The following is a 26,242-nucleotide window of genomic DNA, read 5'->3' on the forward strand; positions in this document are numbered from 1 at the left end:
GATTTCCTCATGTGTTTCACCTGTGTCTTGTTTCACTCACCTGTGTCCTGTTTGTAATTACCCCTTGTCTATATAGGTTTTGGTTTTCAGTTCAGTCATTGTCTGAGTCTCTGTGTTACTTGCCTCCATGTTGAGTTTCCCCTGTGTTGGCAAAAATAAAGTACATTCTTCAGTTTTGCTCTGCCTGTTGTGTTCTCTGCTAGAGACGTTAGTAACACAGCGGAGCACTCTGCCTCCCCTCAGTTTGTTATTCTCATACAGGCAAGAGAATGTAAGATGCTTACAAATGTATGAATTAATAAATTAAAATAATTAACTTTTAAAAATAAAAATGCTTTAGACCATTTATCTTAATAGCCAGTTATGTTTTATACTGTATTTCAGTGGACTAAGGACACCAGTGAATGGTTTGGCACATAGTCTGGAGCAAGAGACTGAAACTAGTGCCCCCTTTTCTAATTGATTCATGTGTCATAACCTTTATTTCTCATATTGTTCCATCTTGGTATAAAATGTAAGTCTCTTTGAAAATCTTTGTCAATCAAAACATATTTCTTTAACTTAACATCTTAACAACTCTAAAGATGCATGCACAAACTGTGTACACTGCACCATGCACGTTCCAGAGCTTTTGTAACCTTTGTCGCAAAAACATCAAGGGCAAACCCATATACAGTATGACTTCAGCTTAGCCAATCAAATGCAGTCTGGTCTCTGAAGAGTGAGGAAAAGATCAGTGCTGTTCTCATTTCACACATCAAGTTGAACATGATGACATCTCCAGTGTTTGTTCTTTATCTCTCATGTCTGTTTTTGGGCAAAACGGGTGAGTTGTGTTTTTGTGATCCAACTTATATCTTTAACTGTGTGTGGTTACTCCTCATACAAATGATTGTAATATCTTGAATGATTGCACTGAACTGTGATATACACAGTGAGTTAACACAAATTTCGCTTTATTTCTCATTTCACTTCAGCTCAAACAACTGCTCTGAAATTCACCTCACCTGTTCAACAAGACAGTGGTTTTATATCAGCTAATGTTGGTGACAGCGTATCTTTACAATGTTATTATGGAGGTGATGTTGCAGCGAGGCTTTACTGGTATAAGCAAACTGTCGGACAGAAACCGAGGCTCATCTCCACCGTTTACAAGTTTAACACAAATAGCACTTTTCATAATGAATTCAAGAACAAACCACGTTTCACACTGGAGACCGATAATGGAAATAATCACTTGACGATCACAGATTTGCAGATTTCAGACTCAGCTACTTACTACTGTGCAGGTGGTAATTCATTGATGTTCGAATTTGTGAAGGGAGCTATTGTCAATGTAAAGACTTCAGGTTTAAACATCCAAGCTTTGGTCCATCAGTCGGCATCTGAGAGCATCCAGTCAGGAGGCTCTGTGACTCTGAACTGTACAGTACACACTGGGACCTGTGATGATGGAGAACACAGTGTTTACTGGTTCAAAAACTCTGAAGAATCTCATCCAGGACTCATTTACACACATGGAGGCAGGAATGATCAGTGTGAGAGGAACACCAGCACACAAACACACACCTGTGTCTACAACTTGCCGATGAAGAGTCTGAATCTTTCTCATACTGGGACCTACTACTGTGCTGTCGCCTCATGTGGAGAGATACTGTTTGGAGACGGGACCAAGCTGGATGTTGGCAGTAAGTAACTTTCTACCAGATATTGTTTCATCTGATGAAGACAGACTTAACTTCAAAATAAAGATAAATGTGAAAGCATTGTAATATCTCGTTATATGTGTCTCTGCAGATGAAGTAGACTCTCTTGTCTTGGTGTATTTCTTGAGTGGAGCTTTGGCGTTCACCACCATCCTCAGTGTTTTACTGGCTTTCTCAATGTACAAGATGAAGAGAAATAGCTTTCAATCTACAGGTAACTGTTTATATCTGACAGTTTATATGCACTGAACATGACTTTGGAAGAAAATAACTTTTTCTCTTTTCACAACCAGAGTCTCAAGCATCATTTTCAGCTCCCTCTGTGACAAATGGCGAGGTAAAACTTACTTTTAACAGTGGAATTAATATTTCAACACAGTTTTTGTATAACCAGCTGATATTGGGGAGTTTTTGGACAATATTTTGATGTTTGTCAGGATCCATATTATTATCAACTTTTGCACATTTTGTTAGCAGGGTCACCGAGACGCAGACAACCTGCATTATGCTGCTTTAAGTGTGAAGCTGCCCAACAGATCAAGAAGAGTGAAGAACAACTCCAACAATGAATGTGTGTACTCCAGTGTAAAGTAGTAGAATTACATGTTACATTTCTGCTTTTAAAGTAATATTTCTTTTTGATTTTCAAAGTATAATATAGTTTTAGAAGTTGATCTTGAGATGAAGATCTTTTTATATCTTCCTTGTGGTCTTTTTTCTGGTGAGGTTAGTTCATGTGCACATTTAGAAAAACATCGCTGTGTTGCTTTTGTCTTTGTGGTTTTAAGCAGAATTTCATACAGTACAAAAATGATGTATTTAACATACTGAGACATTTTTTAAGACATTTGAATAAATTCCCTTTTCATCAAACTAGTGTATGTATTATATTGCATGTATAAGCTCAGCTTAATTGATGCTACACAACTGACTCATATGCTTTGTCTTCCACCTGATTACCTCCCATGTAATCATTGTATTTGTATATTTTATGCAACTAAGAGCAAATAATAAACAATATACATTAATTATGATATACTTTGGCCTTGAGATGTGTTGGTGTGAGTTCAGTCCCTTGTAGCATTAACTGCAGCTTCATCATACAAGCACTGCTGGTGTTATCTTGTGAATCAAAAAATCATGTGACCAAGTCAGGAGCAATATAAAGTATGAAAAAGGACAAAACCATAGGCTGGAGGATGATCCCACGTTAATTCAGTGACTTCATTTGGAATCTAGATTTAGTAGATTTGTTAGTCACTCAGTTACCCAACTAGGTTATCATTGTGTTGTGTCTTCTCAATGTGTGTTGTGTTCTACTGTAGATCCAACATGTGGCCACTGTTTGATTAGTTACTGCTGAAATACAAATAACTAACAAGCTCATACAGACTTTGTGCCAGGTGTGTGCAGATTTGGATGTAAATATTAGACTGTGTTACCGGTGAGGTGATTAATTACTTAAATGACAATTACGATATATTCAAACCGGATATATTGTCATTGTGATTCAATGAGTCATGCCAACTTTGCACTTGTTACAAAGATTCAAGGACATGAGGGCCCATGTAAAACAACATATATCAGGGTATATATTGGTGCTTAATGTGCGTAACTCAGACCTACCACATCACTGCATTGACTGTATAGTGGCAATTTTTGACTATGCACGGATGTAGAAGAAAAAAACAGTTTGTGGTTTTCAGCAGGATATAAACGTGTTCACACTTTTAAAAAGAGTATCCCTTCAGCTAAATCCACTTCAACATTCAAAACAGCAGGTCCTTGTCCGATTTTCTGCTGATTGAACTCACTTTATTTGACATCTGCTACCAGTCCAGTAAAATGGAGGTTCACGACAATCGACAGTTAGATCATTTAAAAGAAAGCATGTAGCTATTTCTATGTGCTTTTTATAAAAGTTACATGTTGTAAAAGTGAGTGACTGTGGCTCAGGAGGAAGAACAGGTCGTCCACTAGTCTGAAGGTAGATACAAGATACATAGATACCATACACCCATTGGTCCCGATGTCTGCACCAATGGTGTATGAATGTTTGTGTGAATGTTAGTCTCCCTGATGAGCAGATGAGCAGGTTTGCACTCTGTGTGGCAGCTCCTGCCATCAGTGTATGAATGTGTGTGTGAAAAGGTGAATGAGACATGTAGTGTAAAGGTGTTTTGAGTGATCGTAAGACCAGAGAAGTGCGATATAAGTAGAGTCCATTTACCATTTAAAAATGTGCATCTATTGTCCTCATGAAGTCACACTGACATCCAGCAACGGATCTGTACCATGCTGTGTTTCTAGTGTACTTCACAGGTATTTAACATATATTCAAACCTGTCCACTTTGTCCTGCTACATGTTTGTACTGGATATTTAATTGTTAGTGATTTTAAATCACTTGCAAAGATGGTTAGCAGTTAGTTTTTTAATATTTCTGTCATCATGTCAATATAGTCAAGAAACAAACTTCACCTTATAGATTGCAGATAACATGTGGTTATGTTTCCATAGTCGAACAAGTAGTATGACTTTAGGTTGGCCAATCAAATGCAATCTTGTCTTTGAAGAGTGAAAATATGATCAGTGCTCTTTCCTTTTCACACAGCAACTTGAACTCAATGACATCTCCATAGTTTGTTCCAATGTTGGCAAGAGTGTGTGTGAGTACCTGCCTCCCAGTGCTCCCAACTCATACATACGTGTATAAGAGTTCAATGTTATGATCTATTTCACAATCATTTCATTATCTTACTTAACAGAAACAGGAAACTATGCAGATGAGAACCACTATATATTACATTTGGCGGAATTTGGGGGGTGGAAGGAGAGTGGCTGTGTGAAGCAGGAGGGCAGAAGTTGCTCAGTGAAATATAATAATAAAGAGAGGAAGAGAAACTGTGCAACAACATTTAAATGAGCCAAACATCAGAACTGCCAGCCACAAAACAACAGAAATCTTCCTTATCTCGACCTGCAGCCATTTACCTCTCTGGCTGTGTGTCCTTGCAGTTATCAGCTGGTTAAATCTTACTTTGAAACTTTTAATAGTAGTGAAACCACAGCTCTGCTCCACAGCTGGCAGGTTCAATTTCAGCGAAGCTACTCTGCAGTGGACAGGTTGAGCTGACAGACAACATCCCCGCCCCCAGCTCCCCTTACCCTATCCCATCCTGTTCACTCACACTCTCTCACACACACTCTCTCACACACACACACACACACACACACACACACACACACACACACACACACACACACACACACACACACACACACACACACACACACACACACACACACACACACACACACACACACACACAGATCAGGAACAAAATTACCTAAATCGACGCAACAACTAAATAGTTACACACATGCCCCATTAATTGCATGCCATCTTACATCCCAGTTATCTGGTAGAGACCTAATTCATTGATATATTTCAATATTTATCAGGCTTATCATGATGTGCTTCCAAACAAAATGGCTCATACCAGTTTACACACAGATGATATGAGCCAGTGTGGTTTGTAAAATCAGCTGACATGAATGTCTCCCCTGTCCAGCGACTGCATTTACATCGGTGTGACTTTCGAATAAAGTGACATAATTACAGTTTTACAGAAAAAAGAAAAAGAAAAAAAACTGGACTGAGGGCAAACTGGATGATACAGTGACTCACTATCACCCCTGTGGTACAAAGTGGAATTGCAAGACAGGACAAGCCAAAGCTAGCTGGTTAGCATGCTAACCACAGTAGATGTTTCTGTAACTCAATACATGAACATGGGCTTTGATGTGATGTGAAAACTGTTATTTCTTCATATTATATTGATAATTTTAGTTCATATGGGAATGATTTCAACTAAACTTCTGCTCAGTTTTTAAACACTATACCTTTAAATCAAGAGTAAAACAAGTACCTCTTTAAGAGAGGAGTGCTGGTCAGAATATCATTGACTGTAAAACATAATGGACGTAGCCACCGTGATGTCACACTTTAGTTTGTGGACTACCATTTTGAAGCCTTGTGTTTGCATTTTGACTTTTGACATCTTGGAATTTTGGAGCCAGTGACCATATTTGGAAGAGAATTTGGAGCTGACCATAACACTAGCTTGTAGCTTGGTTAGCACATTGCATTTACAGCTTGTGGTTAACTGTGGTGATCCAAAAAACTGTACTTTGACAGTTTTTAGTACAATCAAATGCTGAACAAGACTTTTTTAGGTGACCGATTGGTTTCCTGGTTCATTACCAAATATTACTAAGTATATTGAGCATAAAGAGATTCTACTGTGTCTTGTTACTGGTGTGTTTATGTTGGATATTGTAGTTGTTTATTTTGCAGTGATATTAAATGTTACACAAAGATAAAGAGCCTTTATGTTCTTTATGTATCTCTCACCATGTGAAACTTCTAAAAAAGCAAACACCGTTGGTAGTGAACATGTGATCATGTTTCCTATACAGTGTCACTTCAGGTTGGCCAATCAAAAGCCCTCTTGTCTATGAGCAGTGGATCAAAGTAAATGACTTTTCACTTCACTTCGCAAGTTGAACATGATGACATCTCCAGTTTTTGTTCTCTATCTCACATGTCTGTTTATGGGGAAAATGGGTGAGTTGTGTTTTTGTGATTCTAACTTTTATCTGAGTAGTTGTTTTTCAAATATTTACTGATTACATTGAATTATATCACATTCATTTAACTACACATTTGCTTTGTTTCTTATTTCACTTCAGCTCTGAAATCCTCCTCATCAGTTCATCATGACAGTGGTTTTATATCAGCTAATGTTGGTGACGAGACGACTTTGCAATGTTTGTATAAAGGTGATGTTCCTGCAAAGTATTACTGGTATAAGCAAACTCTGGGACAGAAAATGAAGCTCATTTCTACCTCCCATAAATATGATGCAATCAGCATGTTTTATGATGAATTCAACAACAATTCACGCTTCACACTGAAAACTGAAAACGGTAAAATTCACTTGAAGATCACAGATTTGCACATTTCAGACTCAGCTACTTACTACTGCATTAGTTGTTATTTAAACATCTTAGAGGTTGTGGAGGACACTACTCTTTATATAAAGGGTTCAGGTTTGAACATCCAAGCTTTAGTGCAGCCATCGGCATCTGAGTGCATCCAGCATGGAGGCTCTGTGACTCTGAACTGTACAGTACACACTGGGACCTACTACTGTGCTGTCGCCTCATGTGGACAGATACTGTTTGGAAATGGGACCAAGCTGGATGTTGGCAGTAAGTAACTTTTTACCAGACGTTTCATCTGATAAAGACATGATTAATCCCAAATCAAAATAGAGATAAATCTGAGAGTTGTGTAATACCTCATTATATGTGACTCTCTACAGATGAGGTAGACTGTCTTGTCTTGGTGTATTTTTTGAGTGGAGCTTTGGCGTTCACCACCATCCTCAGTGTTTTACTGGCTTTCTCAATGTACAAGATGAAGAGAAACAGCTTCCAATCTACAGGTAACTGTTTATATCTGACAGCATGTATTCATTGAACATTGCTTTGGAATAAAATTACTTTTTCTGTTTTTACAACCAGAGTCTCAAACAACATTTTCCGCTCCCTCTGCGACAAATGGCGAGGTAAAACTTACTTTTAACAGTGAAATTAATATCTAAACACATTTTTACATAACCAGTTATTATTGGGGAGTCTGGACATTGTTTTAATGTTTGTCAGGATCCATATTGTTATCAACTTTTACATATTTTGTTAGCAGGGTCACCAAGACACAGACAACCTGCATTATGCTGCTTTAAGTGTGAAGCTGCCCAACAGATCAAAAAGAGCGAAGAACAAATCCAACAATGAATGTGTGTACTCCAGTGTAAAGTAGTAGAATTACATGTTACATTTCTGTAATAAATGTTCTTCCTTATTGATTTTCACAGTATAAAGTAGATTTAGAAGTTGATCTTGAGATAAATGTCTTTTAATATCGTCTTTGTTGTCTGCAGTCAAAAGATAATATTGTTTTTCTGTGAGGTTAGTTTGAGTAAACATTTAACAAACATCTCTTTGTTACTTTTGTCTTTGTGGTTTTAAGTAGAATTTCTTATAGTATGAAAAAAAAACATATACAAGATACTAAGAGATAAATACATTTGAATAAATTCCCTTTCAATTGAACAAGTATATGTATTGTATAAGGTCAGATTAATTAATGCTACACAACTGACTCATGCCTTTTTACATGAATGGTTGTATCTGTATAATTGCTTTTATATGTACATTTTATGCCACAATGATCAAATAATAAATAAGGTGATTTTGGAACACTTTGGCCTTGAGATTTTATGTGTGGGTGTCAGTTCAGTCTCTCGTCGTGTTAACTGCAGCTTCATCAAACAAGTGCTGCTGGTGACATGATGTTAATCAGAAAAAGCATGTGACCAAGTCAGCAGAAATATACAAAGTATGGAAATGTAACAATGTGACAAGATGGAGGATGATCTCACTTCATGTGAAAACTTGGTCTAGTAGATTTGTAACTCACTCAGTTGCTATTATCCGGCCAGGTTATTATTGTGTTGTGTCTTCCCACTGTTTACTGATTGTGAGGTGGGGCATACATGGATCAAACTTGTTTTTCAAGCACATCACAGAGATACACGATCAGATTGAGATCTTGGGAATTTTAAGGACAAGGCAACACTTTCAGGAATGTTTCTCAAAACATTCCTGAACAATTTTGGAGTGTAGCATTGGTGCATTATCCTGCTGAAAGAGGCCACTGCCATCAGGGAATACTGTTGCCATGAAGGAGTGTACTCAATCTGCAAAAATGTTTAGGTAGGTGGTGTGTGTCAAAGTAACATCCACAACAGAACATCTCTCAGCATCACACTGCCTACGCTGGCTTGCCTTCTTCCCATAGTGCATCCCGGTGCCATCTATTCCTCAGATATACAATGCACACACACCTGGCCATCAACATGATGTAAAATAAAATATGATTCATCAGACCAGGCCTCCTTCTTCCATTGCTCCATGGTTCAGTTCTGATGCACATGTGCCCATTGTAGTTGCTTTGAGCAGTGGACAGGGGTCAGCCTGGGTACACTGAGTGTCTGTGTCTATGCAGCCCTGTACACAGCAAGCTATGATGCCCTGTGTGTTCTGACACCTGTATATCATAGGCAGCATTAACTTCCTCAGGTATTTGTGTGACAGTAGCCCTTCTGAGGGATTGGACCAGATGGGCTAATTGTTGCTCCCCACATGTATCAATGTGCATTGGGTGCCCCATGACCCTGTTGTCAGTTTACCAGAAAAGTATCTCTTCAGCCAAAACCACTTCAACAATCAAAGCAGCAGGTCCTTATCAAGCCAAACTGATCATATCAACTCTATAAGATCAAAAATCTGCAGTTCCAAATGAAAAAAACTGTCTAACTTTTTGTCCATTTGGACATATTCTGCTGATTGAACTGACTTTATTTGATGTCTGCTGCGAGTTCAGTAAAATGGAGATAAATGTAATTCATTATGCTGCTCAAAGCATCAAACAAATACGTTTGAAAAACACAAACATCTTTGTTCAGTAACAGTCTTCTGCTTACTCAGGACAATCCACAGTTAGATCATTTAAAACAAAGCATACAGTATACCTATATGTATGTGGGTTTTTCTAACCCTTATATACCGTAAAAACATGTTTTCATCATGAAGTTACGACTACATCTGGCAAGTGATATGTACCATGTTGTGTTTTTAGTGTACTTCAACAAGTATTTAAAGAATATTCAGGCCTATCCACAATGCTCTGCTACATTTTAGTACTGCATGTTTAATATTTTGTGATTATAAATGTAATGCTAAGAAGAGGAGCTGTGCATTTATTTTTTATTTCTGCAATCATGTGGATATAGTCAAGAAACAAACTTCACCTTATAGATATCAGATAACCCGTGGTTGTGTCAGAATATAATTGACAGTGAAACATAATGGATGTAGCCACCGTGTCGTCACACTTTGGTTTGTGAACTCTTGTGTTTGCCTTGTGTTTGCATTTTGACTGTCGCCATCTTGGAATTTTGGAGCCAGGGTGAAGCTGACCATAATTCTAGCTGCTAGCTTGGTTGGCACATTGCACTTACAGCCTATGGTTAACTGTGGTAATCCAAAGGCAAATGCTAAATTTTGCATGCAAAAAACAGACTTAACATAATAAAAATAAACATGCACTTAGAGGAAAAGACTCACCATCTGTATCCTTAGATAGTTTTTAGTACAAAATAACACTACACCAGACTTTTAGGTGGCCAAAATGTTACAATTTACTTTCATGAACTGAAACACACTGACATTGCGACAACTACAGCTATACTCTGTAAATATGGGGTTATGTTATAGTTACATTAACTGACCAGTGTTAATTATGCATGACTTTAATAGCCTTAATAAAGTAAAGAGTCAGTTATATGAAAATTAAAACCTGTACAATTGTCATGAACAGGACTGTTAGCTATTGAGACCAAATTTGTTTTTGTACTAGGCTGTAAGTGTGTTTATTTCTGCTGTAACATTGTAGCATTTTAACAGGAGTCTGTGGGGATTGATTTATTTTTGGAGCCAGCATCAAGTGGTCATTCAAGGAACTGCAGTTTTGGCACTCTTAACTCTTGACTCTCAAAATATTTTTGTTGTTCTTTTCACCACAATCCTAATGCACTGGATCTCCCCACTAATGCAGACATGGTCGATTCATTGCCACATAAAAATGAGATTGCATAACATCTGAATAAACATTGTGATCTTGTTTAGAATACATAGAATATAATCATGTAGCCCTTGATGAATGAAACTTTGATCATGATGATCAAACCTTCATACCTTGTATATATGTTGATGTCTCTTCAATTCAGCACAGAGTGCAGTGTTGTTTCTCCACATTACAGCTTTAAAAAAGTATAATTTATAGATTTTTAAAAACTAAAAAGATTGGTGTTTCCTTTTTATTACCATATATTAATATCAATGTGTATTGATAATAAAGAGACACCACTGTGTCTTGTTACTGGTGTGTTTATGTTGTATATTGTGGTTGAGTATTTTCCATTGATGATAAATCTAACACAAAGATAAGGAGCCTTTATGTTCTTTATATATCTCACACAATATCAAACTTCTAAAAAAGCAAACACCATTGGTGGTGAACATGTGATCATGTTTCCTATACAGTGTCACTTCAGGTTGGCCAATCAAAAGCAGTCTTGTCTATGAGCAGTGGGGAAAAGTAAATGATTTTTTCATTTCACACGGCAAGTTGAACATGATGACATCTCCAGTGTTTGTTCTCTATCTCACATGTCTGTTTGCGGGGAACATGGGTGAGTTGTGTTTTTTGTGATTCCAACTTTGATCTATTAGAGTGTTTGTTTTTCAAATATTAACTGATTACACTGAATTGTATCACATTCAATTAATTATACATTTGTTTTGTGTCTAATTTCATTTCAGCTCAGCTGACTGATCTGAAATCGTCCTCATCTGTTCATCAAGACAGTGGATTTATATCAGCTAATGTTGGTGAAGACAAGACTTTGCAATGTTTATATAAAGATGATGTTCCTGCTAAGTATTACTGGTATAAGCAAACTCTGGGACAGAAAATGAAGCTCATTTCTACCTTCTTCATGTATGATGTAAGCAGCACATTTCATGATGAATTCAAGAATAATCCACGCTTCACACTGAAAACTGAAAAGGGTAAAAATCATTTGAAAATCACAGATTTGCAAATTTCAGACTCAGCTACTTACTACTGCATTAGCTGCTATTTAAACATCTTAGAAGTTTTGGAGGGCACTACTCTCTATATAAAGGATTCAGGTTTGAACATCCAAGCTTTAGTGCAGCAGTCGGCATCTGAGAGCATCCAGCCAGGAGGCTCTGTGACTCTGAACTGTACAGTACACACTGGGACCTACTACTGTTCTGTCGCCTCATGTGGACAGATACTGTTTGGAAACGGGACCAAGCTGGATGTTGGCAGTAAGTAACTTTTTACCAGACGTTTCATCTGATAAAGACATGATTACTCACAAATTGAACTTAACAATCAAAATAGAGATAAATCTGAGAGCTGTGTAATATCTCATTATATGTGACTCTCTACAGATGAGGTAGACTCTCTTGTCTTGGTGTATTTCTTGAGTGGAGCTTTGGCGTTCACCACCATCCTCAGTGTTTTACTGGCTTTCTCAATGTACAAGATGAAGAGAAACAGCTTTCAAACTGCAGGTAACTATTTGTATCTGTTATAACTGTAATATATAACTGGAATAAGTTTTGTATTCATTGAATATGGATTTTGAATAAAATGACTTTCTCTGTTTTCACAACCAGAGTCTCAAGCAACATTTTCCGCTTCGTCTGTGACAAATGGCGAGGTAAAACTTATTTTTAATGGTTGAAATAATATTTAAACACAATTTTTGCATAACCAGTTGTTATTGGGGAATTTCTTTGACATTTTTTGATGTTTGTCAGGGTACATATTGTTATCAACTTTTAGATATGTTGTTAACAGGGTCAGCAAGACACAGACAACCTGCATTATGCTGCTTTAAGTGTGAAGCTGCCCAACAGATCAAGAAGAGTGAAGAACAACTCCAACAATGAATGTGTGTACTCCAGTGTAAAGTAGTAGAATTACATGTTGCATTTCTGATTTTAAGTATCATTTTTCTTTCTTATTGATTTTCACAGTATAAAGTAGATTTAGAAGTTCATCTTGAGAAATATATCTTTTTATCTTTTTTGTGGTCTGCAGTCAAAAGATAAGATCTTGTTTCTGTCAGATTAGTTTACGTGCACATTTAACAAACATCTACTTATTTACTTTGCTACTTTCTTTTTTGTTGTTTTAAGTAGAATTTCTTATAGTATGAAAAAAATATATCTTTACCATAATGAGAGAATTTTAAATGCATTTGAATGAATTCCCTTTTGATCCAACGAGTATGTATTGTATAAAATCTATTGATGTTACACAACTGACTCACGGCTTTGTCTTCCACCTGATTATTTTACATTTATTGTTTTTATCTACATAAGTGCTTTTATTTGTACATTTTATGCAGCAATGATCAAATAATAAACAATATAAGTTGATTATGGAACACTTTGAACTGGTTGTTGGTGTGAGTTCAGTCCCATGTAGCATTAACTGCATCTTCATTATACAACTGCTGATGGTGTTATTATGTGAATCAGAAAAAAGCATGTGACCAAGTCAGGAGAAATATACAAAGTATGCAAATGTAACAATGTGACAGGCTGGAGGATGATCCCACTTTCATTCAGTGACTTCATGTGAAAACCAAATGTAATAGATTTGTTACTAACTCAGTTGCTATTATCCGACCAGGTTATCATTGTGTTGTGTCTTTCCATTTTGTACTGTCTCCTACTGTAGATCCAACATTTACCCATTGTTGAAACAGTTAGTACTGAAAATAAAGACACTGTCCTTTATTGTGTTGTATTTTATTTCCCATAAATGTGGTCAATTTTGACTCAATGAGTACAACTAACTTTTCATTCACCAGCATCATCATAGTCAGAGACATGAACACTCACACAAAACAACATATATCAGGTTATATATTGACACTGACACACTACACATCACTGCATTGACTGTACTATGAGCTGCATACTGAGTGCACAGCAGCACTGTGACTGAACACATCCAGTTACACACTGATGGTGGACTGAAGCTGCTGCAGCCAAATTAGAGCAGGTTCAAGAGGGGAAAGGCTTTTGTGAAACACAGTGGTTACACATTTTTGCACTTTTTTGATTATGGACTTACACTGATTAGCCATAGCATTAAAAACACCTGCCTAATATTGTGTAGGTCTCCCTCGTGCTGTCATAAACAGCTCTGATCTGTTGATGCATGGACTCCAAAGAACCTCTGAAGGTGTCCTCTGGTATCTGGCAACAGCAGATCCTTTAAGTAAGATATTTTAAGTTGTGAAGTGGGGCCTACATGGATCAGACTTGTCTTTCCAGCACATCCCACAGATGCACAATCAGATTGAGATCTGGTAAATTTTAAGGTCAAGGCAACACTTTGAACCTGTTTCATGTTCCTCAAAATATTCCTGAACATTTTTTGGAGTGTAACAGGGTACATTACCCTGCTCAAAAATGACAACTGCCATAAGGTAATACTGTTGGCATGAAGGAGTGTACTTGGTCTGCAAAAATGTTTAGGTAGTGGGTGATTCATCAGACCAGGCCTCCTTCTTCCATTGCTCCATGGTTCAGTTCTGATGCACATTGTAGTTGCTTTCAGCAGCGGACAGGGGTCAGCATGGGTACACTGAGTGTCTGTGTCTATGCAGCCCTGTACACAAAAAGCTATGATGCACTGTGTGTTCTGACACCTGTATATCATAGTCAGCATTTACTTCTTCAACAATTTGTGACAGTAGCTCTTCTGAGGGATTGGACCAGATGGGCTAATTTTTGCTCCCCACGTGTATCAGTGAGCATTGGGTACCCCATGACCCTGTTGTCAGTTTACCAGTTGTCCTTCATTTGACCACTTTTGGTAGGTACTGACCACTCCATACTGACAAGACCCCACAAGACCTGCCATTTTGGAGATACTCTGACCCAGTTATCTAGCCATCATAATTTGGCCCTTGTCAAAGTCACTCAGATCCTTACATTTTCCCATTTTCCTGCTTCCAACACATCAACTTAAATAACTGACTGTTCACTGCCTAATATATCCCACTGCTTGACAGATCTAATTTTACAGAGATAATTCAGGTTCAATCAACGTTATTCACTTCACCTGTCAGTGGTTTTAATGTTTTGGTGAAATCAGTGTATTTCGAAAGAAAAACATATTGTGGTTTCAACAGGATATAACAGTGTTTGCATTCTCAGAAGAGTATCCCTTCAGTCAAAACCACTTTAACACTCAAAAAAAGCAGGTCCCTGTCAAGCCACACTGATCATATCAACTCTATAAGATGAAAAATCTGCATAACAAAGTAAAAGAAATGTCTAAGTTCATGTCCATTTGGACGTATTCTGCTGATTAAACTGACTTTATTTGACTTCTGCTGCCAGTTCAGTAAAATGGAGATAAATACAATTCATTATGATACTCAAAGCAACAATATTCTGTTTACTCAGGACAATCCACAGTTAGATAATAAACCATATGTCTGTATTCTGTAAACATGTGGATCCATTGTCCTCAGTGGGTTACAATTACACCTGGCAACTGATATGTACCATGCTGTGTTTCTAGTGTACTTCAACAGGTATTTAACAAATATTCTGTCCACTGTATATTTAGTGATTATAAATTCAATGCTAAGAAGTGGAGCTTTAGTTTTTTTTGTTTTCTGTCATAATGCAAATATAGTCAATAAACAAACTTCACCTTTTAGATCGCAGTTAACATGTGGTCATGTTTCGTAAGTAGGACACGTGGTATGACTTCAGGTTGGCCAATCGAATGCAGCCTCATCTCTGGAGAGTAGAGAAAAGATCAGTGCTGCTTTCATTTCACACGGCAGGTTGAACATGATGACATCTCCAGTGTTTGTTCTCTACCTCACATGTCTGTTTTTGGGCAAAATGGGTGAGTTGTTTTTTGTGATTCTAACTTTTATCTGTTGGAGTGGTTCCTTTTAAAATATGTATTGATTACACTGAATTATGTCTCTTTCAATTAACTATACATTTGCTTTGTCTTTTATATCATTTCAGCTCAGCTGACTGATCTGAAATTCTCCTCATCTGTTCATCAAGACAGTGGTTTTATATCAGCTAATGTTGGTGACAGTGTAACTTTGCAATGTTCTGATAAAGGTGATGTAAGTGCAAGGCTTTACTGGTATAAACAAACTTTGGGTCAGAAACCAAGGCTCATCTCCACCTTCTATGAGTTTGACAGAAATTACACATTTTATAACGAATTCAAGAACAATCCACGCTTCACACTGGACACTGAAAACAGTAAAAATCACGTGACAATCACAGATTTGCAGATTTCAGACTCAGCTACCTACTACTGTGTTAGTTCTTATTTAAACATTGTACATTTTTTGGAGGTCACTACTCTCAGTGTACAGGGTTCAGGTTTGAACATCCGAGCTTTGGTCGACCAGTCGGCATCTGAGAGAATCCAGCCAGGAGGCTCTGTGACTCTGAACTGTACAGTACACACTGGGACCTGTGATGATGGAGAACACAGTGTTTACTGGTTCAAATACTCTGAAGAATCTCATCCAGGACTCATTTACACACATGGAGGCAGGAATGATCAGTGTGAGAGGAACACCAACACACAAGCACACACCTGTGTCTACAACTTACCGATGAAGAGTCTGAATCTTTCTCATGCTGGGACCTACTACTGTGCTGTCGCCTCATGTGGACAGATACTGTTTGGAAACGGGACCAAGCTGGATGTTGGCAGTAAGTCAAATTATCAGCAAGTAATCCTAGTTATTATCTAATCATAACTAAGATTAAAATGAAACTCTGTTTCTGGTGTCTGACTCTCTGCAGATGAGGTGGACTGTTTTGTCTTGGTGTATTTCTTGAGTGGAGCTTTGGCGTTCACCATCCTCAGTGTTTTACTGGCTTTCTCAATGTACAAGATGAACAAGAGCAACAGCGGACAATTAACAAGTAACTGTTTATATCTGCAAGCTTGTATTCACTGAACATGGCTTTTGAGTAAAATTACTTTTTTGTGTTTCATAACCAGAGTCTCAAGCGAGAAATTCAGCTCCCTACACAAGTGCAAAGGTGAATATATTTTTTAACATCCAGCACATTAATATATTGATTTTAGAATTTGTTTTAGAATAATATTATAATGTACTGATATATACTTTGTTACCAGGGTTACAAAGACACAGACAAGCTGTATTATGCTGCTGTAAGTAAGAACCTGACCAACAGACGAAGACAGAAGGACCAAACCTGGAGTGAATGTGTGTACTACAGTGTAAAGCAGTAGAACTGGACATGTTTCATTTGTACTTTGTGCAGAAGACATTACATTGTAGTGTCTCTGTGGAGGTGTAACATGGATTTACTTAGAAATACATTTGTTTTTTTAGCTTCTTCAGTTTCTTGCTCTGGTAATTTTAGGAGTATTTTTGTCTGCGTGATCTGAAACAGAATATTTACATAATTTAATTACTTGCAAATAAACTGTGTATCTCAATTTAATTTTAGTACATACTCACTGTACAACTGATTTTTGTGTTACCAGTAAATGGTTTGATCTATACTGCAGAATGTATTCGTTTTTTAGTATCAAGATTATATTGAACTTGTCTTTTATCCGCATTGATTGTATTAGATTGACATGTTCATGTTTTTCTATTATGTGTACATTTTATGTTGATCAAATAAACATTACAATTTTGAAGATTTTGAGCATGAGATGGTATGTTTGCATGTATTAAATCCACACAGAGTCAGTTGTTCTAGGGCTACAAAGTAAAGTGGCACAAGAAGGTTTCTTCTAATGATCTGAAGCTCTGTTAGTAGTCAGCGTTCGGGTAAAACTAATGTTTGCAAGAGTGTGTGTGAGCACCTGCCTCCCAGTGCTTTAACTCATGCATATGTGTAAGAGTGAAATGTTCTTATCAAATTTCACAATCATTTCAGTATCTTACAACAGAAAAGGGAAACTGCAGATGAGAACCACCATATTATAAATTTGGCTAAATTTGTGTGGTAGAGGGAGAGTAGCAGAAGTTGCTCATTGGCATATAATAATAATAATAATAATAATAATAATAATAATAATAATAATAATAATAATAATAATAATAATAATAATAATAATAATAATAATAATAATAAAGAGAGGAAGAGAAACAGTGCAACAACATTTGAATGAGCCAGATGTCAGAACTGCCAGCCACAAAACAACAGAAATCTTCCTCATCTCGTCCTGCAGCCATTTACCTCTCTGGCTGTGTGTTCATGCAGTTATCATCTGGTTAAAAATTACATTGAAACGCTGAATTGCAGTGAAACCACAGCTGTTACACCACAACTCTGCTCAACAGCGGATAGGTTCAATTTCACCAGAGCAACTCTACAGTGGACACACGCACGCACGCACACGCACACGCACACGCACACGCACACGCACACGCACACACACACAAAGATCAGAAAGCAAGAAAGACAGTTACAACCTAAATCTAAGTAACAACTAAACAGTTACACACATCTTTACTTTAACTCTACTTTTTCTTCCTCTTCCTAAGTTTTCCTCCCTCTTCTTCCACCAACAGGATCGCTGAACATTGCTGCTTGATATGATCCATATTGTTATCAACTTTTACATATGTTGTTAGCAGGGTCACCAAGACGCAGACAACATGCATTATGCTGCTTTAAGTGTGAAGCTGCCCAACAGATCAAGAAGAGCCAATAATAAATACAATAAGTTGATTATGATATACTCTGACCTTTAGATATTATGTGTGCGAGTGAGTTCAGTCCCATGTAGCATTAACTGCAGCTTAATCATACAAGCTCTGCTGGTGTTATCATGTTAATCACAACAAGAATGTGACCAAGTCAGGAGAAATATAAAAAGGATGAAAACACAGGATGGAAGATGATCCCACTCAGTGACTTAATATAAAAACCCAATCTAGTAGATTTGTTAGTCACTCAGTTGCTATTACATCACCAGGTTATCATTGTGTTGTCTCTTCCCATTGTGTACTGTGTCCTACTGTACATCCAACATGTTGCCACTGTTTGATTAGTTACTGCTGAAATAAGTAAAGACTGTTCTCACAAAATGAGCTCATACAGACTTTGTTCCAGGTGTGTGCAGATTTGGATGTAAATATTAGACTGAGTAACCAGTGACATGATTGATTTCTTAAATGACAATTACGATATATTTAAACCTGATATATTGTAGTCATTTGCACTCACAGGCATTGTTATAAAAATTCAAGGACATGAGGACCCATGCCAAACAACATATATCAATAACATGTTGGTGCTTTATGTGCATTACTCTGACCCACCACACATCACTGCATTGACTGTATACTGAGCTGCATCTGAGTGCACAGCAGCACTGTGACTGAACATATCCAGTTGCACACTGATGCTGCTGCTGCTGCTGCTGTTGTGTTGTAGGTTTAAGAGTGGAAACGCTTTTTGTGAAATACAATGGTTATGAATTTCTTAATTGTCTTGGCACTTTTTTGACTATGAATGTATGTAGAAGAGAAAAACAGTTTGTGGTGTTCAGCAGCATATACGGGTGTTCACACTTTTAGAAGAGTATCCCTTCAGCTAAAACCACTTCAACACTCAAAACAGCAGGTCCTTATCAAACCGGACTTGTCTGATTATTTTGACACTGAAAGATGAAAAGCTGCAGTAACAAAGGAAAAAACCTGTCCAACTTTATGTCCATATTCTGCTGACTGAAGTGACTTTATTTTATTTCTACTGCCAGTCCACTAAAATGGAGGTAAATGGAATTCACTCTGACGGTCAAAGCATCAAACAAAATCATTAGAAAAACAGAAACATCTCTGTTCAGAAACAGTGTTCTGTGTATTCAGGACAATACACAGTTAGATCATAATCTGTACCATCACGTGTTTCTAGTGTACTTCTTCGGTTGATATAACAAATGTTCAAGCTTGTACTTTGTGATCTGCTACATGTCTGTACTAGATATTTAATTACTATTCAATTTCATTTTAATGCCAAGATGGTGAGCTGTTAGGTTTGTTTTTACATGTATATGTCATCATGTGAATACAGTCAAGAAACAAACTTCACATTATAAATGGCAGTTAACATGTGGTCATATTTCCTTAGTAGTATGTTGGCCAATCAAATGCAGTCTTCTCTCTGAAGACTGAGGAAAGGATCAGTGCTCTTTTCATTTCACAGGGTAAGTTGAACACGATGACATCTCCAGTGTTTGCTCTCTATCTCACATGTCTGTTCGTGGGCAAATGGGGTGAGTTGTGTTTTTGTGACTCCAAATTGTATCTTAAAGAGTGAGTGATTGTAATATTTTGAATGTACCGATTACAATGAATTCTATCACAGGAAGTTAACAAAACATTTGCTTTATTTCTCATTTCGCTTCAGCTCAGACAACTGCTCTAAAACTCAACTCATCTGTTCCTCAAAACAGTGGTTTTATATCAGCTAATGTTGGTGACAGTGTAACTTTGCAATATTCCTGTGAAGATGATGATGCAACAAGGCTTTACTGGTATAAGCTGTTTACTGGTTCAAAAACTCTGAAGAATCTCATCCAGGACTCATTTACACACATGGAGGCAGGAATGATCAGTGTGAGAGGAACACTAGCACACAAACACACACCTGTGTCTACAACTTGCCGATGAAGAGTCTGAATCTTTCTCATGCTGGAACCTACTACTGTGCTGTCGCCTCATGTGGACACATACTGTACTGTTTGGAGACGGGACCAAGCTGGATGTTGGTGGTAAGTAACTTTCTACCAGACGTTTCATCTGATAAAGACATGATTACTCGCTAATTGAACTTAATATCAAAATAGAGATAAATCTGAGAGTGTAATATCTCATTAAATATGACTCTCTACAGATGAGGTAGACTCTCTTGTCTTGGTGTATTTCTTGAGTGGAGCTTTGGCGTTCACCACCATCCTCAGTGTTTTACTGGCTTTCTCAATGTACAAGATGAAGAGAAATAGCTTTCAATCTACAGGTAACGGTTTATATCTGACAGTTTATATTCACTGAACATGACTTTGGAATAAAATAACTTTTTCTGTTTTCACAACCAGAGTATCAAGCAACACTTTCTGCTCCCTCCACAACAAATGGCGAGGTAAAACATACTTTTAACAGTGGAATTAATATCTTTACCCAATTTTTGCATAACCAGTTATTATTGAGGAGTTTTCTGGACATTATTTGTATATTTGTCAGGATCCATACTGTTATCAACTTTTACATATGTTGTTAGCAGGGTCACCAACATGCAGACAACCTGCATTATGCTGCTTTAAGTGTGAAGCTGCCCAACAGATCAAGAAGAGTGAAGAACAACTCCAACAATGAATGTGTGTACTCCAGTGTAAAGTAGTAGAATTACTTTACACTTCTGTTTTTTAAGTAAGATTCATTTTTTCAAAGTATAATGTAGTTTCAGAGGTTGATTTTGAGATATATATGTTTTTATATCTTCCTTGCAGTCAAAATATGAGATCTCTTTTTAGGTGAGATTAGTTAATATGCAAATTAAGAAAACATCTCTGTGTTGCTTTATAGTACAAGAAAACAACAACATGTATTTAGCATACTGAGACAATTTTAATACATTTGAATATATTTCCTTTAAATAGTGTATGTTTTGTATAAACTTTGATTAATTGATGCTACACAACTGACTCATGGCTTTGTCTTCCAACTGATTATTTCACATGTAATGGTTTTATCAATATAAGTACTTTCATACATTTTATGCGACCATGATCAAATAATAAATAATATAAGTTGATCATGGAACACTTCATCCTTGAAATATTGTCTGTGGGTGTGAGTTCATTCCCATGTAGCATTAATTGCAGCTTCATCATGATCTGAGAGCACAGCAGCACTGTGACTCAACACATCCAATTACTCACTGAAGCTGCTGCTGCTGTTGTTTTGCTTTCACAGTGACGTCAAATTAGAGCGAGTTTAAGAGGGGAAAGGCTTTTGTGAAATATAGTGGTTATACATTTTTGCAATTTTTTCAATATGAACATACACTGATCAGCCATAGCATTAAAACCACCTGCCTAATATTGTGTAGGTCTACCTCGTTCCACTAAAACGATTCTGGATGCATGGATTCAAAAGGACTCTGACGGTGTCCTCTGGTATCTTGAAACAGCAGATCCTTTAAGTCTTGTCAGAGTGAGGTGGGGCTAACATTGATTAGACGTATTTTTCCAGCACATCCCACAAATGCTTGATCAGATTGAGATCTGTGCTGTTGTTCTAACTGAAAAAAGGGCACAGCCCACCCTGATTTTAGGTATCACTTGTTGGCATGTATCTGAATGGTGAAAAATATATTAATGTATTGAAATCAGATGATTATGAGTTGATATTGTATTCATCATGTGAAGTAAAAATGTAAATGTAGATTTAGCAAATTTGAATAATTGTAAATTTGATATAAACCAAGTAGGGGAGACTGGGGACAGTTGCAACAAGTCTTATTTCTCCAATCAGAAGCATGCTAGACTGCAGTAGGGTATATGTAGTTTTGTATATAAAAATATATACTAGAACACAGAAACTACATAAAGGATTTCATGAACATATTTTCTTCACCTGCTGGCCTGCTGGTCTGAATCCAGCTCTGTAAAGTTGCACTGCCATTTGCTGCTTCTCTCAGCTCTTCCTCCCACTGCTGGAGTCTCCTCTTTTTAGAGGGCATTGTAGCCTAGACTGTAAGCACCCAAAATTAACATTAATAAAAACCTCCATTAAGCCACATTTTAACCAATTTGAATTTTACAAATTAACATCTCATAATGAAGTGATTATTATTAATAACAACAACAATAATAATAATAATAATAATAATAATAATAATACTAATAATAATGCTACTTCTATCAGGTACATCTGCTTGTTGGTTGAAAATGAATTACAACCTGAATGAAGTAAGTTGAAGAACAAAGCTAGCAGCTCATGTCTCAAGCTAGAAAGAAGCTTAACACATCACACAGCTTCATACTGACTGTAAACCATCTTTTGTCTAGCATGATTCATCAGTCACACTTCATGGAATGGTCGTAACACAGCTGGAGAATGTTCCTGATATATCCAGCGAGCTAAAACTAGCCAAGCGATAGCATAGTGTTAGCATAATATAAGGGAATACTGTGACGTGATGCAAACGTGACAAGCTGGCTTCACATTCAGAAGTATATGGAGAGATGTTTATTCACAGAGCATCCATCCTTAATCATTTCCACAATGTCAAAACTCACCTGGTGCCCTCACAACGGCAACAGTGTCACACTAAAGCGTATGCGTCTGATATCTATACAACAGCTAAATTAATACATTTTATTTCATGGGGGGGGGGGCAGCTCAGCCAAAGAGGGCATACCTGTGCACGTCCTTGGTGTCAAAGTGAAATCCACATGAATTGTAAGACTCAACGTTTCCCATCAGAGCATCGCTCAGACCATCACACTGCCTCCACCTGCTTGCCTTCTTCCCATAGTGCATCCTGGTGCCATCTCTTCCTCAGGTAAATGATGCACTCAATCCCACCATCAAAATGATGTTACAGAAAATATGATTTATCAAACCAGGCCTCCTTCTTCCATTGCTCCATGGTTCAGTTCTGATGCACATATGCCCATTGTAGTTGCTTTCAGCAGTGGACAGGGGTCAGCAAAGGAACACTGACTGTGTGTCTATGCAGCCTCGTACACAAAGCTGTGATGCACTATGTGTTCTGACACCTGTCTATCATAGTCAGCATTAACTTCGTCAGCAATTTGTGTGACGGTAGCTCTTCTAAGGGATTGGAACAGATGGGCTAACCTTTGCTTCCCATGTGTATCAGTGTGCACTGGGTGCCAATGATCCTGTTGTCAGTTCACCAGTTGTCCTTTCTTGGACTGCTTTTGGTAGTAACTGACCACTGCATGCCGAGAAGACCCCACAAGACCTGCCATTTTGGAGATACCTTGACCCAGTTATCTAGCCATCAAAATTGTCGTCGTCAGAGTCATCCAGATCCTTACACTGGCCCATTTTTCCCGCTTCTTACACATGAACTTCAAGAACTGACTGTTCACTGCCTAATATATCCCACTGCTTGACAGATCTCATTTTACAGAAATAATCAAAGTTATTCACTTCACCTGTCAGTGGTTTTAATGTTTTGGTGAAATCAGTGTATGTCGAAAGAAAAACATATTGTGGTTTCAACAGGATATAACAGTGTTTGCAATCTCAGAAGAGTATCCCTTCAGCCAAAACCACTTCAACACTCAAAACAGGAAGGCCCTTATCAAGCCAGACTTGTCTGATTAATTTGACTCTGAAAGATGAAAAGCTACAGTTACAAAGGAAAAAACCTGTCTAACTTTATGTCCATATTCTGTTGATTGAACTGACTTTATTTTACTTCTGCTGCCAGTCCACTAAAATTGAGATAAATGTAAATCATTATGATTCTCAAAGCATCAAACAAACACATTAGAAAATCAGAAACATCTCTGTTCAGAAACAGTACTGTCCACAGTTAGATCATTTAAAAGAAAGCATGCGGCTATTTGTATGTGGGTTTTATAACAATGATATATATAATGTGTATTTTCCTCATTTAGTTACAATCACATCTAGCAACTGAGTGCTGTGTTTCTAGTGTACAGTAGGTATTTAACAAATATTAAAATCTGTCCCCTGTGTTCTCCGATATGTTTGTACTGGATATTTCATTTTAAGTGATTTCACATTTAATGCTGAGATGGGTAACTGTTAGGTTTGTTTTTACACATTTATGTCATCATATGAATATAGTCAAGAAGTGTACTTGACATTTTAGGTCGCATGTGGTAATGTTTCATACTGTAAGTAGGACATGCGGTATGCCTTCAGATTGGCCAATGGAATGCATTCTTGACTCTCTAGAGTGAAGAAAAGATCAGTGCTCTTTGCATTTCACACAGCAAGTTGAACACGATGACATCTCCAATGTTTGCTCTCTATCTCACATGTCTGTTTTTGGGTGAAACAGGTGAGTTTTTCTGTTTTTGTTTTTTTTTACTTAAATTTCTATCGTCATGGTCACTTCTCATACTTTTTACTGTAATATCTTGAATGTACTAATTACAAATAATTATATCTCTAACTTACTAATAATACATTTGTTTTATTTCTCATTTCATTTCAGCTCATACTGCTCTGAAACCCACATCTTCTGTTCCTCAAGACAGTGATTTTATATCAGCTAATGTTGGTGACAGTGTAACGTTGCAATGTTCCGATAAAGGTGATGTAGCGGCAAGGCTTTACTGGTATAAGCAAACTCTGGGACAGAAACCAAGGCTCATCTCCACATTCTACACATTTGACATGAATGGCACTTTCTATGATGAATTCAAGAACAATCCACGCTTCACACTGAACACCGAACACGGTACAAATCACTTGGCGATCACAGATTTACACATTTCAGACTCAGCTACGTATTACTGCATCTGTTGCTTTTTATACACGTTTGAATTTTCAAAGAACATCATTGTCAGTGTAAAGGATTCAGGTTTGAACATCCAAGCTTTGGTCCATCAATCGGCATCTGAGAGCATCCAGCCAGGAGACTCTGTGACTCTGAACTGTACAGTACACACTGGGACCTGTGATGATGGAGAACACAGTGTTTACTGGTTCAAAAACTCTGAAGAATCTCATCCAGGACTCATTTACACACATGGAGGCAGGAATGATCAGTGTGAGAGGAACACCAACACACAAACACACACCTGTGTCTACAACTTGCCGATGAAGAGTCTGAATCCTTCTCATGCTGGGACCTACTACTGTGCTGTCGCCTCATGTGGACAGATACTGTTTGGAGACGGGACCAAGCTGGATGTTGTCAGTAAGTGACTTTCTAGCATATATTGTTTCATCCGATAAAGACATGATTACTCTCTAATTTAACTCAACTTCTGAATAGAGATACATCTGACAGTTGTATAATATCTCATTATATGTGACTCTCTGCAGATGAGGTAGACTCTCCTGTCTTGTTGTATTTTGTGAGTGGAGCTTTGGCGTTCACCACCATCTTCAGTGTTTTACTGGCTTTCTCAATGTACAAGATGAAGAGAAACAGCCAATCTACAGGTAAATGTTTATATCTGACAGCTTGCATTCCTTACCCTTGAATTCAATTGAACATGGCAGTGGAATAAAAAAAACTTTTTCTGTGTTTCACAACCAGAATCTCAAGCAAGAAATTCAGCTCCGTCCAGAGTCAATGCAAAGGTAAAAATGAAATGTATTAATTACTTGTTTAATTTCAGCTGATCCAGTGCAACATTAAAATGTTTTTGGACATTGTTTTTATATTATATATTAATGTCAATATCATTCATGATGTACTGATATATACTTTGTTACCAGGGTTACAAAGATGCAGACAAGCTGTATTATGCTGCTGTAAGTGTGAACCTGACCAACAGAAGAAGACAGAAGGACCCAACCTGGAGTGAATGCGTGTATTACAGTGTAAAGCAGTAGAACTGTTTCATTTGTTATATTGTAGTGTCTCTTTGGTTGTGTAACATAGATTTACTTTTAGGTTTGAAAAAAAAAAAAGTTTTAATAGCTTCTTACATTTCTTGCTTATAACTTAGGATACTTTATTTTTTGTCTGTGTGATCTGAATCAGAATATCTGTACAACATTT

The 26,242-nt window shown here is 37.3% G+C and overlaps 3 protein-coding genes across 3 annotated transcripts; all 3 read left to right on the forward strand.

The window, feature by feature from the left end:
• Positions 1 to 768: 768 nt before the first annotated feature.
• LOC134005818 (uncharacterized) lies at positions 769 to 2,337 on the forward strand. Its single transcript, XM_062444826.1, has 5 exons — positions 769 to 826; positions 978 to 1,688; positions 1,798 to 1,920; positions 2,000 to 2,043; positions 2,184 to 2,337. The coding sequence occupies exons 1-5, from the start codon at positions 769 to 771 to the stop codon at positions 2,298 to 2,300; spliced, it is 1,053 nt and encodes a 350-aa protein (XP_062300810.1). The 3' UTR covers positions 2,301 to 2,337.
• Positions 2,338 to 15,319: 12,982 nt separating this feature from the next.
• Positions 15,320 to 20,896, forward strand: LOC134006079 (uncharacterized). The gene is made up of 5 exons (XM_062445141.1): positions 15,320 to 15,377; positions 15,506 to 16,216; positions 20,393 to 20,515; positions 20,595 to 20,638; positions 20,780 to 20,896. The coding sequence occupies exons 1-5, from the start codon at positions 15,320 to 15,322 to the stop codon at positions 20,894 to 20,896; spliced, it is 1,053 nt and encodes a 350-aa protein (XP_062301125.1).
• A 3,614-nt stretch (positions 20,897 to 24,510) lies between these two features.
• LOC134005835 (uncharacterized) lies at positions 24,511 to 26,073 on the forward strand. Its single transcript, XM_062444841.1, has 5 exons — positions 24,511 to 24,565; positions 24,722 to 25,429; positions 25,558 to 25,677; positions 25,775 to 25,818; positions 25,957 to 26,073. Exons 1-5 carry the CDS (start codon positions 24,511 to 24,513, stop codon positions 26,071 to 26,073), a joined length of 1,044 nt encoding a protein of 347 aa, XP_062300825.1.
• The last annotated feature ends 169 nt before the right edge of the window (positions 26,074 to 26,242 follow it).

The sequence above is a fragment of the Scomber scombrus genome, chromosome 23, assembly GCF_963691925.1.
Source record: "Scomber scombrus chromosome 23, fScoSco1.1, whole genome shotgun sequence".
Classification (NCBI taxonomy): domain Eukaryota; kingdom Metazoa; phylum Chordata; class Actinopteri; order Scombriformes; family Scombridae; genus Scomber; species Scomber scombrus.